This window comes from Manis pentadactyla, chromosome 3, assembly GCF_030020395.1.
Source record: "Manis pentadactyla isolate mManPen7 chromosome 3, mManPen7.hap1, whole genome shotgun sequence".
Taxonomy (NCBI): domain Eukaryota; kingdom Metazoa; phylum Chordata; class Mammalia; order Pholidota; family Manidae; genus Manis; species Manis pentadactyla.
In genome coordinates, this window is record NC_080021.1 from 146,733,963 (window position 1) to 146,754,798 (window position 20,836).

Sequence of the window (20,836 nt, forward strand, 5' to 3'; positions counted from 1 at the left end):
CCTCCTAAGATTTCTAACAGTCTCATCCTTTCACAGCCCGAAGTCCAAAATCTCATTATCTAAATCTGTATCTCATCATGTATCTATCTCACCTATATCTTTCATAGATTAAAAAATCCAAATATCTTATCTACACTTATCAGCTCAAAGTCCAAGTGCTGATGAAGTTCCTGGGTGTAATCTATTAAGTACAGCTGCTGAGGCACAACCTCTCTCCCTTTGTGGGAATGCAAAACTAAGATGAATTATCTGATCCCATCCCCACCAACACAGAATAGTGGGACAGACACAGTATAACAACTACAGATATTCAGTTAAATGGAAATAATGGAAGACAAAAAGGAATCACTAGTCCAAAGCTGTTCTGAAATCCATCTGGGTAAATTAATTTCTTGATTAGGTTTCAAAGCCTAGGAACAATTCTCTGTGGCTCTCAGCTCCACGCTGAGTCATCCTTCCTCTTGTATAAAAGGTAGCACAAGATTGCAAATGAGTAATATTATCATCCTGCTTCCTGCCAGCAGAAGTTTGGGAGTCCAAGAGTCTTTCTCTTCATTTTGTACTTCCTGTCCCTCTTAGTCCACGTTGGCAGTGTTTCTGCTGAAATAATCTTCTCAAGAACTTTAAAGCCTCTGCAGATTTCACACTGTTTTACTCCATTAGACAAAAACTAGATCCACAGTTCTTTTTGAAATAATCATGGCCCCCTGCTGGGATGGTTAAGAGGTGACACACTTGTGATTTCTAGAAGCCCTCTGGTTTGATTGAGAAGAATGCAAGACACACACACTAATCTCCTGAAAGGCTTTTTATGTGATTGAACACACTATGATTTGTTTTGATCTGAGCTTTAACAAGTCACACAATTATACATGTTTTTTTCTATACTACACTTTTGTCACTCATTTCTGACTTTCAGCATCTTATGCCATTCAGAAAGCTGAGAATCATCAAAATCATTAAGTCCTGGTTCTTTTTATTTAACCCTTCTTCCCACAATCTATGTCTCTGCTCTAGCATTGTATGTATGTATGTATGTATGTATGTATCTATGTATGTATGTATTCATTCATTCATTCATTCATTCAATTTATTTATTTTGCTCTAGCGTTTTAGTATACACAGTAAGAAACCAGATAGCATCTTTAAATCAGGCAGCTTGGAAATATCCTTAGCTACATATCCATGTTTGTCACTTGCAAGTTCTGCAAAGCTTTCTGTCACTATGTCTCAAGCCATCCCCCTAGTTTGCAAAAACATGTCAGCTTCTGAACCCTCATTGGCAGCATTCTTGATAACCATATTTCTACCAATAGTCTTTTCAACACCATTTAGGCTTTCTCTATCATTCTCCTCAAAATTCTTCCAGCTTCTGTATACCTCTGTAAAAGACCTAGCTCCAAAGCTGCTCCTGCATTTTGAATAACTGAAATTTCTGCATTTTACTTCTGGTACAAAAACCCACTTCTATTGCTGTAACAAATCATTACAAACACAGTGGCTTAAAACAATACAAACTTATTACTTCCCCATTTTCATGATTCAGGAACTTCACTGAAATCAGGTGTCAGCGAGTTGTATCCTCAGCTAAAAGCTTGACTAAGGAAATATCTCCCAAGCTCCTTCAGGTTATTAGAAGAATTAATTTCTTTGTGGCCCAAGACTGAGATCCCATTTGCTTGACAGCTGTTTGCCAGGGACCACTTTCTACTCCTATTAGTTGGTCACAGGTTCGTGCCATGTCGCCTTCTCCACAACATGGCAACTTGCAACTTTAAGACCAGCAGGAAAGCATCTCTCTGATGTTTCAGGTTTTTAAATTAGGTTAAGCCCACCCAGAATCTTTGATTAACGTGAGTTAATGACTAGTGGCCTAACTGTAGTCCTTGGTCCTGTCCACACTTAAGGGGAGGAGACTATACTGGGCACATAAAACAGTAGGTAGAAATCATGGGGGCCATCTTAGAATTCTGCCTACACTCACAATGAAAAGTAATCAGAAAAAAAATATGACATCTGAACTCATTCCCCAAAGAAACTGCATTAATATCACTATTTTTCTAATAAACCAGTAATAGCAACTGGTACATGACTTAAGTAGTCAGTGATACTTTCTTTGAACTTCAAGGATAGGAAATTATAACTACATTACAGCGATACATAATCCAAGATTTTCAACATAGATTAAAATCTGTGTTCTCCCTTCATGCTAGGCAAGGCAAAAAACAAAAAGTACTATTACAAATGCATATAAAAGTTTCTCTATAACCTGGAAATTGGCTTTTATTTTTGTAGCTCTTCCCCAAAAGAAATATGAAGGTACGCTTTGATTCTTACCCAAGTCCTTTATCTGCAAGTCTAGTTATCCAGGATTAAAAATGTAGCTGGTCCTTAATACTGAACATGTTCACACCAAAACTACATTACAGTCAAGTTGTCCCATAATATAGTCCATATATTATCAATTTAATGTGTAGAAGTATTTCTTAAAATGGAATTGTTTTCCTAGTATGATTGTATTGTCTCCAACTACATCCATTGTGGTTTCAGTGCTATTTTTTTCTCCTTCCTACTCCAACTCTCAGAATACTGCTCCCAGTCTTATGGTTTTCAGTATTGATGCATTCCTTTCCTATGGCTAACTGCTTTCCCTTAAAAGGAGGAATCTCAGGTTATGTAACATCTACAGAATCCTTCAAGAGCTTAGTATAAATTCCCTACTTTACAAACACTACCTTGGTGGTGGGAAGGACTGCCCTGAGTTGAGGACCACTGAATAACAAGAAAAAAGGCAGAAATATGATTATAGATATTGGTACATGAGTAGATGTGGGATAGAAACTTGTGCTCTCTGAAACCCGGGTTCTCTACATACATTATTCCTTTGTTCTGAAACACCCCCGCACCCCATGACTCTCCTGTCCCAATTTACTAGCTAATACCGACTCATCCTTCAGGCATCAGCCTTATTGTTATTTATACTGAAAAGTCTCCCCCACCCTCCTCCTCTAGAAAAGCTATAGTCTTCTATTATAGAATGACATTAAGAATATCTTCTATTAAGATATTCTTAGCAAACAGAATACAAGAACAAATTAGAATACCCTCAGATTTTGGGCAGTAAGTGTAAGGCTGGTATGCCATAGGAAAAACTATCAATGTAATTGATCATTAGAATAGTAAAAACAATTGTAGTTCCTTCAAAAGATGGTAGTAAGCACTCAGTAAAATTCCACACTTATTCCTGATTAAGATTCTTTCAAAGTTAGATATGGAAAGATTTCTCAACATGCTGAAGGTTTTATATAAAAATTCAGAGTTAAATATTACAATTATAGTAGTATCTCCTCACTTTACAATGGGAATACCATGGAGATGAATCCTTATTGCCATTCAAGGAAGAAACAAGAACGTGACTATTCCAAGTGATTTTTAGAAAATATAACACCAATAAAAATACAGGTAAAAGTTTATAGATGTTTTGGAAGAAGATAAATTCATGAAAAAAGCTGACAACTATTTACAACAGATACAAAATAAATTACCTGGATTATGATTTAGCTTGATTTAGAAATTTGTTAAAAATTTAAAATCCTAATGAGTGAAATAAAGTCAGACATAAGTAAGTTTATACTCTATAGGTGGTAAAGATGAAAACATACTGTATGTTAATACTTCTGAAAATTTGGGGTCATGTATCCTTTGAAAATTAAATAAATTCTCATAGAAGAAATGCACATACAGAACACTTTATATATTTTCAAAAAGTTCATGAATCTCTAAAATATCCATAGACTCCTGGATGAAATTAGATTAAGAAACTTTGTTTTAATATAAAATGAATACAATACCAATTAAAGTCCCACTTATTACAACTTATCAAAATGTATGTAGCCTAAACTGCTAGTGGGCCATAAATATCCTTCTCAAAATTCCTTGTGATCACAGAAGTTTGCCTTGGCATATGGTTGTCATCTAAAAATCTTTTCTAGAGCATGAAGAGAGCAATTTGTGCCACAGTAATAAATCACCTGCAAGTTGAAAAGTCAGGTTAAAACAGTCTGCTTGGAAGTATAAGCAAGCTGCCAAGGCAACCTTGCAAAGTCCCCAAGAAAAAGAAAAGAGCAGAGAAGTTATCTCAAAACTTAGCAGTAATTTACTCTCTTGTTATTTGTCAGATTCTTAGCTATATACTAAGCAGAAGCCTATTGATAAATAGAATGGAATGGTCAGCAATTTCAGAATGGTCAGCAGAATGGAGCTGAGAAGATAATACCATTTCAGAATCCATAAATATAGGCCCTCATGAGCACCCTTGGCTCTCAGATGGGAACCCCAGAAATATACTATTTGCTAGTGGATATGAGCCAGGAGTAAACCAGGCTTTACAAAAACTGCAACCCAACTTCCACTACATTCAATCCTACTGGATTAAGGTGAATTGTCCCAATTCTATCTGCTGACCAAAGAACAAGTGAAATCCTCTTTGGAGGAAGAAGTATCATTGAAGCCTCTATAATATTTTATTATACTGTCTGTCAGTCAATAAAGTATCTGATTCAGAAAGAAACAAAAACAAAAAATAAAACAAAACAAACTCAAAGATGACTCAATTATTGGTGTTATCTAAAATAGCTTTTAAAACAACTATGATAAATTTGTAAAGAAAATGGATGATAGAATAAATCTATAAAAAGGGGAAATTATAAAACTTTTAAATGCAGTAACAAGTTAAGAACTTGATAAAAATGATTAATAGCAAATTACACAAAGCAGATGACAGAATTAGTGAACTCAAAGATAGTTAAGGAGAAAATATCCAGGGTGAAGCATGGAAAAATATGGATGGAAAATAAAGAAATGATTTGAAGAGATATATGGAATATTACTTAAATGTCTAATGAGAAACTAGAAGTCAGTGAAGGAAGAAGAGAGAGCATGTGACACAGAAGCAATAACCAATAATGACCAAGAGTTTTCTAAACCTATGAAATACATTAAGTTTATAGATTTAAGAAGTACTAAAGACTCAGAAAGAATAAACATAAAACGTGTCCAGATATATCATGTCTTGAATGTAAATAGCTACCAATTTAAAACTCTAAATCCAAAAAATTATCTTTCAAAAGGGAAACCAAATAAAGGTATTTTCACACAAAAAAAATTGAGACTATCTGTCACTAAGAGACCACATTAGAACAAATACTAAAAGGAGATCATCAGGCAGAAAGAAAATGATCCCAGATGGAAAAATGGAAATGAAGGAAGAAATGAAAAATAATAGAAAAAGATATGTGGGTAATTATAAATGAATATTGGCTACAACAAAAACAAAAATATCCTATATTTCCTAAACATATGTAGCTTTAAATGTATGACAATGTTATTACAAAAGGTTAAAAGAGTATTTAAAGCTTTAATTACAAAAAGCTTTATGGTAAAAAAAAATCCATTAGACTCTAAAATCTAGGATGAATGTCATAATATCTAGGGTAATGAATATAAGAACAGTAACAAAACATAACTAATAAGCTAATAAAGGGAAAAACAGAAAAATAAAGTAGTCCTAACTAATCCCCAAAAAGCAATAACACAGAGGAAAAAAACAGAACATAAAGCACACAGAATAGTATGAAGAGTAGTTAAATTCAAACATATTCTTAACTACAGAATGTAAATGCACTAAATACCTCAATTAAAAGACAAAAACTGGATGGAGAGGGGCGGAAGATGGCGGCATGAGTAGAGCAGTGGAAATCTCCTCCCCAAACCACATATATCTATGAAAATATAGCAAAGACAACCCTACCTAGAATAAAGACCACAGGACACAGGACAATATCCAGACCACATCCGCACCTGAGAGAACGCAGCGCCTCGCGAAGGGGGTAAGATACAAGCCCCGGCCCCGCGGGAGCCGAGCGCCCATCCCCCCAGCTCCCAGCGGGAGAAGAGCAGGCAGAGCAGGAGGGTGACAGAGGGCAGAATTGCCGAACACCCAGCCCGAGCCATCCGGGCCAGAGTGCAGGGCCCTGGATACTAGGAAAACAGGGCAGCAAGAACAGTGAGCGGGCACTGGAGGCCAGGTGCCAGAGGACATAAGAAAAGTGTGCGACCAATTTTTTTTTTTTTTCTGTTTTGTTTTGGCGAGCGCTTTTTGGAAGTCTTAAAGGGATAGGGACCCCAATACCAGGGAAACAGGGCAGCAAGACCGGTGAGCAGATGCCTGAGGCTGGCACCGGAAAATAAAGAAAACGAGTGGCCACCTTTTTTTTTTTATTAAAAAAAATTTTTTTTTTTAATTAAAAACTTTTTTTTTTTGGTGGTCGTTGTTTTGTTTTGGCGGGTGCTTTTTGGAAGTCTTAAAGGGGCAGAGTGGGACACTTAATCCAGAGGTAGGGAATCCGGGGATCTCTGGGCACCCTAACCCCTGGGCTGCAGGGAGCAGGGAGGCCCCTTAAGGAGATAAATAGCCTCCCAGCAGCTCCTGCTCCAACGCGACTCCACCACTTTGGAGTAGCTGCCCGAGCCAGGCCACGCCCACAGCAACAGCGGAGATAAACTCCATAGCAGCCGGCCACGAAGCAGAAACACTGTCTGCGCGCAGCTGCCCAGCACAAGCCACTAGAGGTCGCTGTTCTCCCAGGAGAGGAGGGCCACAAACCAACAAGAAAGGAAGTCCTTCCAGCCGTCACTCGTTGCAGCTCTGCAAACTATTCCTATCACCATGAAAAGGCAAAGCTACAGGCAGACAAAGATCACAGAGACAACACCAGAGGAGACAGACCTAACCAGTCTTCCTGAAAAAGAATTCAAAATAAGAATCATAAACATGCTGACAGAGATGCAGAGAAATACGCAAGAGAAATGGGATGAAGTCCGGAGGGAGATCACAGATGCCAGAAAGTAGATCACAGAAATGAAACAAACTCTGGAAGGGTTTATAAGCAGAATGGATAGGATGCAAGAGGCCACTGATGGAATTGAAACCAGAGAACAGGAATGCATAGTAGCTGACATAGAGAGAGAGAGACAAAAGGATCAACAGGAATGAAACAATATTAAGGGAACTGTGTGACCAATCCAAAAGGAACAATATCCGTATTATAGGGGTTCCAGAAGAAGAAGAGAGAGGAAAAGAGATGGAAAGTATCTTAGAAGAAATAATTGCTAAAAACTTCCCCAAACTGGGGGAGGAAATAATCGAACAGACCACGGAAATACACAGAACCCCCAACAGAAAGGATCCAAGAAGGAAAACACCAAGACACATAATAATTAAAATGGCAAAGATCAAGGACAAGGAAAGAGTGTTAAAGGCAGCTAGAGAGAAAAAGGTCACCTATAAAGGGAAACCCATCAGGCTAACATCAGATTTCTCAATAGAAACCCTACAGGCCAGAAGAGAATGGCATGATATATTTAATACAATGAAACAGAAGGGCCTTGAACCAAGGATACTGTATCCAGCACGACTATCATTCAAACATGACGGTGGGATTAAACAATTCCCAGACAAACAAAAGCTGAGGGAATTTGCTTTCCACAAACCACCTCTACAGGGCATCTTACAGGGACTGCTCTAGATGGGAGCACTCCTAGAAAGAGCACAGCAAAAAACACCCAACACATGAAGAATCGAGGAGGAGGAACAAGAAGGGAGAGAAGAAAAGAATCTCCAGACAGTGTATATAACAGCTCAATAAGCGAGCTAAGTTAGGCAGTAAGGTACTAAAGAGGCTAACCTTGAACCTTTGGTAACCACGAATTTAAAGCCTGCAATGGCAATAAGTACATATCTTTCAATAGTCACCCTAAATGTTAATGGACTGAATGCACCAATCAAAAGACACAGAGTAACAGAATGGATAAAAAAGCAAGACCCATCTATATGCTGCTTACAAGAAACTCACCTCAAACCCAAAGACATGTACAGACTAAAAGTAAAGGGATGGAAAAACATATTTCAAGCAAACAACAGTGAGAAGAAAGCAGGGGTTGCAGTACTAATATCAGACAAAATAGACTTCAAAACCAAGAAAGTAACAAGAGATAAAGAAGGACACTACATAATGATAAAGGGCTCAGTCAAACAAGAGGATATAACCATTCTAAATATATATGCACCCAACACAGGAGCACCAGCATATGTGAAACAAATACTAACAGAACTAAAGGGGGATATAGACTGCAATGCATTCATTCTAGGAGACTTCAACACACCACTCACCCCAAAGGATAGATCCACCGGGCAGAAAATAAGTAAGGACACGGAAGCACTGAACAACACAGTAGAGCAGATGGACATAATAGACATCTATAGAACTCTACATCCAAAAGCAACAGGATATACATTCTTCTCAAGTGCACATGGAACATTCTCCAGAATAGACCACATACTAGGCCACAAAAAGAGCCTCAGTAAATTCCAAAAGATTGAAATCCTACCAACCAACTTTTCAGACCACAAAGGCAGAAAACTAGAAATAAACTGTACAAAGAAAGCAAAGAGGCTCACAAACACATGGAGGCTTAACAACATGCTCCTAAATAATCAATGGAAAAATGACCAAATCAAAATGGAGATGCAGCAATATATGGAAACAAATGACAACAACACTAAGCCCCAACTTCTGTGGTACACAGGAAAAGCAGTCTTAAGAGGAAAGTATATAGCAATCCAAGCATATTTTAAAAAGGAAGAGCAATCCCAAATGAACGGTCTAATGTCACAACTATCGAAATTGGGAAAAGAAAAACAGATGAGGCCTAAGGTCAGCAGGAGGAGGGACATAATAAAGATCAGAGAAGAAATAAATAAAATTGAGAAGAATAAAACAATAGCAAAAATCAATGAAACCAAGAGCTGGTTCTTCGAGAAAATAAACAAAATAGATAAGCCTCTAGCCAGACTTATTAAGAAGAAAAGAGAGTCAACACAAATCAACAGCATCAGAAACGAGAAATGAAAAATCACGACGGACCCCACAGAAATACAAAGAACTATTAGAGAATACTATGAAAACCTATATGCTAACAAGCTGGGAAACCTAGGAGAAATGGACAACTTCCTCGAAAAATACAACCTTCCAAGATTGACCCAGAAAGAAACAGAAAATCTAAACAGACCAATTACCAGCAACGAAATTGAAGTGGTAATCAAAAAACTACCAAAGAACAAAACCCCCGGGCCAGACGGATTTACCTCGGAATTTTATCAGACATACAGGGAAGACATAATACCCATTCTCCTTAAAGTTTTCCAAAAAATAGAGGAGGAGGGGATACTCCCAAACTCATTGTATGAAGCTAACATCACCCTAATGCCAAAACCAGGCAAAGACACCACCAAAAAAGAAAACTACAGACCAATCTCCCTGATGAACGTAGATGCAAAAATACTCAACAAAATATTAGCAAACCGAATTAAAAAATACATCAAAAGGATCATACACCATGACCAAGTGGGATTCATCCCAGGGACGCAAGGATGGTACAACATCGGAAAGTCCATCAACATCATCTACCACATCAACAAAAAGAAAGACAAAAACCACATGATCATCTTCATAGATGCTGAAAACGCATTTGACAAAGTTCAACATCCATTCATGATAAAAACTCTCAGCAAAATGGGAATAGAGGGCAAGTACCTCAACATAATAAAGGCCATCTATGATAAACCCACAGCCAACATTATATTGAACAGCGAGAAGCTGAAAGCATTTCCTCTGAGATCGGGAACTAGACAGGGATGCCCACTCTCCCCACTGTTATTTAACATAGTACTGGAAGTCCTAGCCACAGCAATCAGACAAAACAAAAAATATGAGGAATCCAGATTGGTGAAGAAGAAGTTAAACTGTCACTATTTGCAGATGACATGATACTGTACATAAAAAACCCTAAAGACTCCACCCCAAAACTACTAGAACTGATATCGGAATACAGCAAAGTTGCAGGATACAAAATCAACACACAGAAATCTGTGGCTTTCCTATATACTCACAATGAACCAACAGAAAGAGAAATCAGGAAAACAACTCCATTCACAATTGCATCAAAAAAAATAAAATATCTTGGAATAAACCTAACCAAAGAAGTGAAAGACTTATACGCTGAAAACTACAAGTCACTCTTAAGAGAAATTAAAGGGGACACTAACAGATGGAACATCCCATGCTCGTGGCTAGGAAGAATTAATATCATCAAAATGGCCATCCTGCCCAAAGCAATATACAGATTTGATGCAATCCCTATGAAACTATCAGCAACATTCTTCAATGAACTGGAACAAATCATTCAAAAATTCATATGGAAACACCAAAGACCCCGAACAGCCAAAGCAATCCTGAGAAAGAAGAATAAAGTAGGGGGGATCTCACTCCCCAACTTCAAGCTCTACTATAAAGCCATAGTAATCAAGACAATTTGGTACTGGCACAAGAGCAGAGCCACAGACCAATGGAACAGACTAGAGAATCCAGACATTAACCCAGACATATATGGTCAATTAATATTTGATAAAGGAGCCATGGACATACAATGGTGAAATGACAGTCTCTTCAACAGATGGTGCTGGCAAAACTGGACAGCTACATGTAGGAGAATGAAACTGGACCATTGTCTAACCCCATATACAAAAGTAAACTCAAAATGGATCAAAGACCTGAATGTAAGTCATGAAACCATTAAACTCTTGGAAGAAAACATAGGCAAAAACCTCTTAGACATAAACATGAGTGACCTCTTCTTGAACATATCTCCCCGGGCAAGAAAAAAAACAGCAAAAATGAGTAAGAGGGACTATATTAAGCTGAAAAGCTTCTGTACAGCAAAAGACACCATCAATAGAACAAAAAGGAACCCTACAGTATGGGAGAATATATTTGAAAATGACACATCCGATAAAGGCTTGACGTCCAGAATATATCAAGAGCTCACATGCCTCAACAAACAAAAAACAAATGACCCAATTAAAAAATGGGCAGAGGAACTGAACAGACAGTTCTCCAAAAAAGAAATACAGATGGCCAACAGACACATGAAAAGATGCTCCACATCGCTAATTATCAGAGAAATGCAAATTAAAACTACAATGAGGTATCACCTCACACCAGTAAGGATGGCTGCCATCCAAAAGACAAACAACAACAAATGTTGGCGAGGCTGTGGAGAAAGGGGAACCCTCCTACACTGCTGGTGGGAATGTAAATTAGTTCAACCATTGTGGAAAGCAGTATGGAGGTACATCAAAATGCTCAAAACAGATTTACCATTTGACCCAGGAATTGCACTCCTAGGAATTTACTCTAAGAAAGCAGCAATCAAGTATGAGAAAGATCAGTGCACCCCTATGTTTATCGCAGCACTATTTACAATAGCCAAGAATTGGAAGCAACCTAAATGTCCATCGACAGAGAAATGGATAAAGAAGATGTGGTACATATACACAATGGAATACTACTCAACCATAAGAAAAGGGCAAATCCAACCATTTGCAGCAACATGGATGGAGCTGGAGGGTATTATGCTCAGTGAAGCAAGCCAAGCGGAGAAAGAGAAATACCAAATGATTTCACTCATCTGTGGAATATAAGAACAAAGGAAAAACTGAAGGAACAAAACAGCAGCAGAATCACAGAACTCAAGAATGGACTAACAGGTACCAAAGGGAAAGGGACTGGGGAGGATGGGTGGGTAGGGAGGGATAAGGGGGGGAGAAGTAGGGGAGTATTAAGATTAGCATGCATGGGGGGGTAGGAGAAAAGGGAAGGCTGTACAACACAGAGAAGGCAAGTAGTGATTCTACAACATTTTGCTATGCTGATGGACAGTGACTGTAAAGGGGTTTATGGGGGGACTTGGTATAGGGAAGAGCCTAGTAAACATAATATTCGTCATGTAAGTGTAGATTAGTGATACCAAAAAAAAAAAAAAAAAAAAAGGGCAGTTCCTGTGTGGTAACCTCCAATGAGTTCTACACAAGAGTATAAAGGGCACATAAAAGTGTAGGCAAAGGGTCTGTTTGTGTTTATACAGAGGATCAAAGCCTAATTGGGCTACCCCGAAAATGAACTAAGATACGATATGAAAAAAAACTTCCAACATCAGCACTCTCGGGAAGACTCATGCCAGAAGATGATCATCAAAAAACCCCAACAAAGATCCACGCACTGCTACAGCTGTAGATGCACTCATCCCACCAGTTCCTGGACTTGCCATGGGAATGAGGAAGGAGATATCTAAGCTGGCCTGTGCATACAGTAAAACAACAAATTTGACTGGATCTATACTGTTGGAACTCAATCAAGAATTAGGAGAGGTGCAAATTGTAGCGCTCCAAAGTCTTACAACTACAGACTATTTACTGTTAAAAGAACATAAGGGATGTGAACATTCCCCAGGAATGGGTTGTTTTAATTTGTCTGATTTCTCTCAGACTGTTCAAGTTCAGCTGGACAATAGCCACCATATCATAGATAAGTTTTCACAAATGCCTAAGGTGCCTAACTGGTTTTCTTGGTTTCACTGGAGATGGCTGGTAATTACAGGTATGCTTTGGTTATGTAACTATTCTCCTATTATGTTAATGTGTGTGCGCAATTTAAGTAGTAGCTTAAAACCTATACATGCTGAAGTTACTCTACAAGAAGATATGTCAAAGAAATAATCAATCTTCCCATGTTTTCTTCCACCTGCTACTTCTATAGCTTTTCTTCTTCCTTCCTAATTACAACCCTTAAATAGAATTCGTGCCTCATATCAAATTTACCAAGTATCATAATTCTTCCAAGTGGTAAAGATACCTCAAGACAAATGCTGGACATAGAAGCCACAGGGCATAAATATGCAAAGAAATAAAAAGCTAACCATTTCAAACAATAAGGCTTCTCTCTCACTTACCAACTTTACATTTCCCTGTATGGCCCCAGAAGATGACTGGTTAACCAGAGACGGGTAAGATTCCTCAAGGGAGGAACAACCTAAGACAGGCACAGTCGCAGGGGGTTCATCAGGGGAGAAATTGGGGATCAACAGAGGTGAGGCTTAGAACCTCACCCCCCCTGTTCTGAGAGAAATCTTCTGCATACGTGGATGTTCTATTGCCCTTGTCTAGCTTGGATTAACACATAGTCTACAGGCACACACCTGATCATCTACATTTGCTCCCTTACAACACTAAACTATGTTTTCTACCTTTATCTTGTATTTACCTACCACTTCAGCATTTTGTTAAAAATAATAATAATAAGGAGAGAAATGTGGTATCCACACATAAATCAAGTATAAAAATCAAATGAGTATTCATATTTGAACTGACTGTTTATAGTTCATAATGCATGAGGAAAACCGAAAGTTTCTGTGATGACTGCCCTTGTACTGTTCACTATGTAAGTTATTCATTATGTAAGAATTTATTCTCCATGTAAGAACTTGTTTGTTATGCCTCAGAAGATTGGAGACTGATGAAAATTAGGCTTGGGGTGGATTAATGATTGTGCATTGAGCATTGACTCCCCTATACAGAATTTTATTGTTGTTAACAACCATTTGATCAATAAATATGAGAGATGCCCTCACAAAAAAAAAAAAAAAAAAAAAATTACACACTTCCAATGGTTAAATAAATAAGTAACCGGATGTAATGTATAGCATAAGGAATATAGTCAAGATATTGTAACAGCTTGGTATGGTGATAGCTGGTACCTAGAATTGTCATGTATGTAAATGTTGAATCACTACGTTATTAATGTAATGTATTAATTAATGTAATTACATTAATCAAATTAATGTAATGTAATACTGTGTGTCAACTACCCTTCAATAAAAAATAATTATCTACAAAAAAAAAAGACAAAAACTGTCAATTACATAAACAGTTTATGCTGTTTACAAAAGAACACAGATTAAAAATAAGGAACCTAAAAGGTTGAAAGTAAAAGTATAGAAAAGATATACAAGTATCACAAAAAAGCTGAAATAGTTATATAATAGCAGCCAAGTAGACTTTAAGAGAATAATTTTCATAAATAGAGAAAGCATTCGTAATAATAAAAGGGTCAAATCTACCAGCAAGATTTAATATAGAATGTGTACACACCTAAATGACATAGCTTTTAGATATATAAAGCAAATATATTGACAGAACTAAAGGTAAAATTAGTTAAATTTATATTCAAAATAAATTTTAATAGACCTCTTACAATAATTGATAAAACAGACTAAAAAAGAAAAAAGTCTCTCTTAATATAGAAGATCTAAACAATATGATGAACAAAATCTATCTAAACAGAATGCTACTCCTCAAACAACAAACACTCTCTTCTTCCAGGGCATATTAGATATTCATAAAAACAAAATTAACCATATCATGGGCCATAATACAAGTGTCAACAAATCTGAAAGAATTAAGATCAGAGTATGTTAAAAGAACACAATGATAATAAAGTATAAATCAGTAATAAATAGAGAGCCAGAAAATCCCTGAATATTTGGGAATTAGCCAGAACCCGTGCATAAAGAATAAAAATAAGAAAATACTTTTAACAGAATAATAGTACAATATAATCAAATAGTAGCACATGCAGCTAAGGCTATGTTTGGAGGAAAAATTATAGCCTTATACACCAGAGAAAAAAGAAGAATATCAATTATCTAAGCATCCATCTAGAAGTCAGAAAAATAATAGGCATCTAATCCAAAGAAAATATAAAGAACAGCACAACCACAGTAATAATGAAACAGAAAACAAATGTATATGAAGAGAATCAAGCAAATGACATTTTGGTTCTTTGTAAATATTGCCTTTGTTGGGCTCCCTTAAAATTGGGTACTGACATATTAGTAATTTCTGTCCAAAAAGATGTGAGCAGAAGTGGTATGTGCACCTTCTGAGTACTGCTCTTAGGAGAGGTATTCCTTTAATCCTTCATGTTTTCTCCTTACCACCACCACTCACCCTCAGCAAACTGTAAGGTGGACATGTTGTAAACTATCTTTGAACAAACATATTGTTACATCTTAGGAATAGCAGAACAACCCGGAAACAGCCTTTACCCCTACATTATACCATGTTTCTAGAAAGAAAAAGGTAGTTTTACCATGCTTTATCTACCTTTTTGAGAGGTACCTCCTGTTATAGCAGCCTAATTAATATCCTAATACAAAATTTCATACCTAGAAGTTGGCACTACTGCAACAAAGTAAAAAATATTTGTGATTGATTTAGCAATTGAATGGACAAAGGGTACTTCAAAATACAAAGCTAATGACTAACAATGCTATAGCAAAATACCTGGTAAATCTGGTGACCCTTGGAAGGCAGTCCATGTAATTTAAAAAAAAAAAAAAAAAAGCCTAGAACATTAGCCAGACAGGTTTGGAAGAAATATTTACAATGTTGCTGTGTATTAGCTCCTGTCAGGAGAGCAAAAATGGAAGATCCAACATGAGGTACCCAAGGAATTTACTCTACTGCCAGAACTTAGTTTTCCAATTCGACTTTTTAAGATACGACAACTGTTATGGAAAGTGACTATCAAGTGTTTTCCATTCTTTCTTTTCTGAATGGGTTTTTAAATCACAATTACCCTATCCTTACACCACCATTATATAGTGGTTGTGTGTGGTGGCAGAGTGTCTGTTGAAAGGTAGTAGTTTGTCTGTTAGTTAACAGATTTTCAGAGCAAGAGAAGCCACACACAGATCCAAGAAAGAAAACTATCACCTAAAGATCCTGGATTTTGGCTGAGATTGTTTCCCTTGAGGAGAAGATATGTTCTACTGGTGAGAATAGACGAGCATGGATTATTTGCATGAACAAAGGAATAAATCTTTGAGGGGACTGTGGGAAGGACCTCTACCTATCATGTGATTATCTTCTTCTCTTCTACAGTAATAAAAGGTTTAACTGAGCACAAGGTAGCTCAGAAAAAAAGACACATTCTCCAGCATTTTCTGAAGATCAGTGTGGTCATATAGCACATTTAAGCCAAAAGGATTCGAAGAAATATATATAAAATTTCTAAATCATAACCTGAAAGAGAATCAGTATACCCTCAATTTTCTATTTCCTCTTTTTACTTAGTGGTGAGTCATCAAGCCTTACCAACTAGGAGAACAGACTATCTCATATCCTAACATATATGCATTTACTTATAAAAAAAATTACAGCTTACATTTCTATGTTAATAATACATAGAACATTTATGCTTTAATTGCTCCTCTGGGAACCTAAACATTTTTATAAGTGTCTTATAAAATACTAGAAGTCAGAAAGAAAAACTATCTTTGAAGAAATTAATTTTAATCAGTTATGAAGAGGAGGAAGGCCAATGGGCTACTAGAGAGTAAAATACAAATGGCAAGTATGTTAAAGCAAATGGCTGAAGGCTCAAGTCAGTCACATGGAGAAAAGCAAAAGCGCTTGCCTCAGCAAAAAAGTACAAATGGGAGAAAAAAATATTAAAAATAATAACACCAAAACAGAGCAAAAGTCTTAAAGGCCTAAGAGCAGTGTGGAATTGATATGGTTAGAAAGCCACAGTAAGGTCTTAATTGAGAAGCATGAAGATGAAAGCAACTTAGTACAACTATTTCCACAAATACAACAAGAAGCAACTGAGAAAATGAAAAAGTTTCAAAGCTGGTGTGTAATAATCATCTAGATTAGGCTCTCCAAGCAGAAAGAAAGATATTTTACAAAGAAAGCCTGGAAAAAGTATGCCGGTAGTTTCCTAAAAGGCTATATACTAAATCTAAAACACTTTACATTTAAGTAGATAATTACATAGTCAACTCACAGTAGTGATTTTGCCTTTTCTCTTGACTGGAAGAAATGGGCATGCTTTCACTTGGAGATCTTTAATGGCAGCGGTCATTGTATTGTTTTCAAGGTCACCTTTCCAGCAAATTTCACATTGTGTTGTCATGACTAAGGCAGGAGCATCATTTCTTGTCATATCAGCCACAAACACAATTTCAGGATTTTTAATAATAATATTAATTTCCCACTTCTCTGATTCCTGTACAGGTACTAAATGGAAATAAAAATGTTTAAAATATTTATATTTAAACATATATATGTATATATATAATTTATGAACAATTTATCTATGGGAAAAGGTTATTTTCATTCTAAGTAAAAAGTAAAATTAAAGAATCTTAACTCCTACAGTAATCTACTACGACTGTGTTGGTATGAGATTTGAAGAAGATATAGTCATAAGAATTTAAAAAATATTAGAAGCAATCTTCACTATTTAATGGCAGAGGTGGAAACCAATCCAACTCTCAACTTGAAACTGTTTCTACTATCCCAAAATGAACATGTGAAAGCAATAGAAAACTATAAAAATAACAAAAAAAAATACTTTAAGTTAAAATACTATCTTTAATTATGACAAGGAGTGGCCAGTTCATTCTTCCCCCTGCTTGTTTTCTTCGAATAAATTCTTTCAATTACTGCTTGCAGAGAGAAGTACAACTTACTCTAATAGAGGTCTCATAATTTTTGACACTATGTATTCACACCTTGAAAAATATGCAAACTGTACATCCTACCAGAAAACACATTTCTTCTGAAAAAACAAAGATTTAAACTGCTTAGTTCATTTAACCTTATCATCTAGAAGGCTAATAATCAAGGTAAGTGCTACTGTAGTACTTCAATGTTACAGATATTAAATATTTTAGCCCATAACTAACCTTCTTCTTTAGCAGTCCATGTCTGAACACTGGTTTCTACAACAGTGCTTGTGGTATAAGCCTCAAGAAAGACATTTGCGACTGTCAGCAGAAATTCCACACTTGCACAAATATACATTTCTTGAAGGACTAAATCAGACACCCATCCTTCTCTGACTCTCCTATACTTTATATCCATCATGTCCTTTTTGTCAAACCCAACTGTCAGTCCTATCATTCTAAAAAAACACAATAACAACAATTCTTATGAGTATTTTACAAATAACCAAGTATATCAATAAAACCCAAACACTTTTTATCCCTTTCACTGACAAGCCAGCATTCTGAAGTCATTTCTCCTGGGAAGATCATAAAGTACTCCAAATAACATACTTACAAACCTTCTCAAGCTCAACTGTTTCATAAATTAGGAAGTGTATCTTTAAGAAATTATCAGAATTGGGAATCTCAGCATACTTTTTCTTCACAAATTTTTCATTTATTTCCCATTACAATTTGCATGGATTAATAATAATTTAGATAATACAGATTAATTTTAAAAACAGTTAATTGCACTAATTATTCCTATTTAACCAATCAACCAACCCTCCAGCAAGAATAGCACATGACTGAACCCAGACATTTTAAATGCAGACTGAGAACCAGGACTCACAGAATTGAAGCTCTGAAGATCATAGGGTGTATCCAGAAAATGAACGTGCAACTTTGGAAATAAGTTTTATAAAAGATGTCAACCGTTTCTCAAGTGAAAACTGACAACATTATTACCTAGGAGTTGCCTTCTCGACATGAGGCCTTTTGTCATCTAAAATACAGTTTTTTAACGAGAAGGAAGAAGTAGTTGAGTCATCTGTATACATTTTCAAAGTACTTATAATACTCTCCAATTTAAATTCAGCAAGTTTCAGAGAAGGATCACGAACATCTGTAAAAGAAGTCTGTCGAAGAAGAAATCAATACAAATTTTACACAAAAACATAAATCTAAAGCATATTTTAAGATATGAACTATCACATTATTTCCAATGGGCTAGCTAATGAAAGGCCAAAAAATATTATCTTTAAAAATTTATATCTCACATCACTGGCTACTGAAATAACTAATTTTAGAAGGGAAATGGTTAAAATTATTTTATTATTAAAGTGAAAAGACCGATTAACTTTTCTTAAAGGAACAGGCGTTTCAAAAATACATGAAATATTAACAATTGTTATTTTAATCAATATTCACCTATAGTTTTCATCAAATGGAAAATATATTTTCTTTTTTTCCTTAACTTACCTGTTCAGGATCTGGACTATACAGTATCATAGTGAGATAATCAGTTCTGAAACTCATATTTAGTGTTGTCTTAACTTGTGAGACACGTGAATATACTTCGACCACAGCAGCTGTCACTACAGTTGTCCCTTAGAAAAATTAAAGTTATTGGATAAAAGAAAAAGGAAGTAGAGCTCATTAGAACATTTAAACAGATTTAATGGAATTATTAATCAAAAGGGTATAGTAAAATGTTATTCAAGAAAATAAAAAAGATAAGAAAATTTAGATGTTGAACTGAGTAACTTCCTGCTTAGGATTCTATTATAACTTGGGAATATTAAACACTTGGTGCTTCTGTCTCCATTTCTGCAAAATGGAAGTAACAGAACTGATCACTGGATTTGTTTCGGGAATTAAGTAAAATACCATGTGTAAATGCATACTAAAGGACCTGGCACAGTTTAGCATTCAAATTTTACTTTAAAAAAAACTAAAACCAAGCAAGGTATTTTAGGTTTCATTTAAAAAACTGTTCCACTAAACAGAAGAATCCAAAATTCATTCTTCTCTATATTTTACATTTTGAGGCAAAGTATATGTATATGGGATCTATTAAATGAACTCTAATAACAGCAATTCTTATTTCTTGTTCTACCCAGCTCAGGATAAGTACCACCACGCCAGATAATTTATTTTTAATTGAGGTAAAATTTACATCACCAAAACATACAATCTTATCTGAACAATGAGATTTGGCAAATGTATACATCCATGTCACCAACACTCCAATTAATATACTGACAGTTTACATAGCTCCAGAAAGTTCCCTTTTACTCCTTCCAGCAAATCTCCATCCCTCCCTTTAGAATTTCCATCACCATAGATTAGTTTTGTATGTTCTTAAATTCCATATAAATGGAGTGATACATATTGTACTCTTAAATTCTATATAGAGAGAGTAACATATATGGTACTTTTCCCATATTTGGGCTCTTCTGAATAAATCTACCATAAATGTTCCTAGATAAGTCATTTTGTGTATATATGTGCTTCCTTTGGAGTGGTAAAGGTGGAAATACTTAGGCCTGGAATTGCTTATCATCACGTAGTTAGTTATGTTAACTGCCAAACTTTTTGTTCACAGTATAGTATTTCACATTGCTAATAGCATTATGTGAGAGTTTCAGTTATTTCAAATTCTCTTCAACATTTGGTGTTGTCAGTATTGTAAAATTTTACCAGTAGGAGATAAATTGAAGTTTCCCTGATAAGCAACTGTATTAGTACTTTTCTTGTGCTTACTGTCCATTTAACATACTATCCTTTCCCAACTATCCAAACTTTTAGTCATTGCTTTTTTTGAAGTTAATTTCAAGGTGTTCTCAAGTACTCCAGATATAAAAATATGGTCAGATATGTGTATCATAAATATGTCTCCCAAATTGAGGCCTTACTTCTCACAATCTTGGTATTATCGTTTGATGAGCAGAAGTTAAAATTTCTGGTGAAGTCTACTTATAGCGTTTTTCTTTTATGATTTTTTTTTACTTAGAAAAAAAATTATGTGTTCCTCCTCCATTTTAAAAAAGTTTGTGTAACATATTGCTGTTATCTTAAATATTTAATAGAATTCACTAGTAACATTCAATTCCTTTAATAGATACTGCACTACTCAGATTTCCTATTTCATCTTATGTCAATTTTGGCAACTTGTGCTTTCCAAATTTGTACATTCCATGCAAGTTGTAGAACTCATTGTCACAAAATTATTTTTAACATTCCTTTTTATATTGGTAGTGATATGTAATGATCTATTTAATTCTGATATTGGTAATTTGTTTTCTCTTTTCCCATCAGTCTGGCT

The 20,836-nt window shown here is 35.8% G+C and overlaps 1 protein-coding gene across 5 annotated transcripts in view; it reads right to left on the bottom strand.

Moving 5' to 3' along the window:
* VPS13A (vacuolar protein sorting 13 homolog A) overlaps window positions 1-20,836 on the bottom strand; it is a 236,372-nt gene that overhangs the window by 88,135 nt on the left and 127,401 nt on the right. For all 5 annotated transcript variants that reach the window (XM_036893494.2, XM_057498558.1, XM_036893497.2 and 2 more), the window contains 4 exons: window positions 18,991-19,118; window positions 18,478-18,647; window positions 17,710-17,927; window positions 16,806-17,038 (listed from right to left, as the gene is read on the bottom strand). In XM_036893494.2, the coding sequence (XP_036749389.2) occupies window positions 16,806-17,038; window positions 17,710-17,927; window positions 18,478-18,647; window positions 18,991-19,118 (749 nt within the window). The remainder of the gene's footprint in view (window positions 1-16,805; window positions 17,039-17,709; window positions 17,928-18,477; window positions 18,648-18,990; window positions 19,119-20,836) is intronic.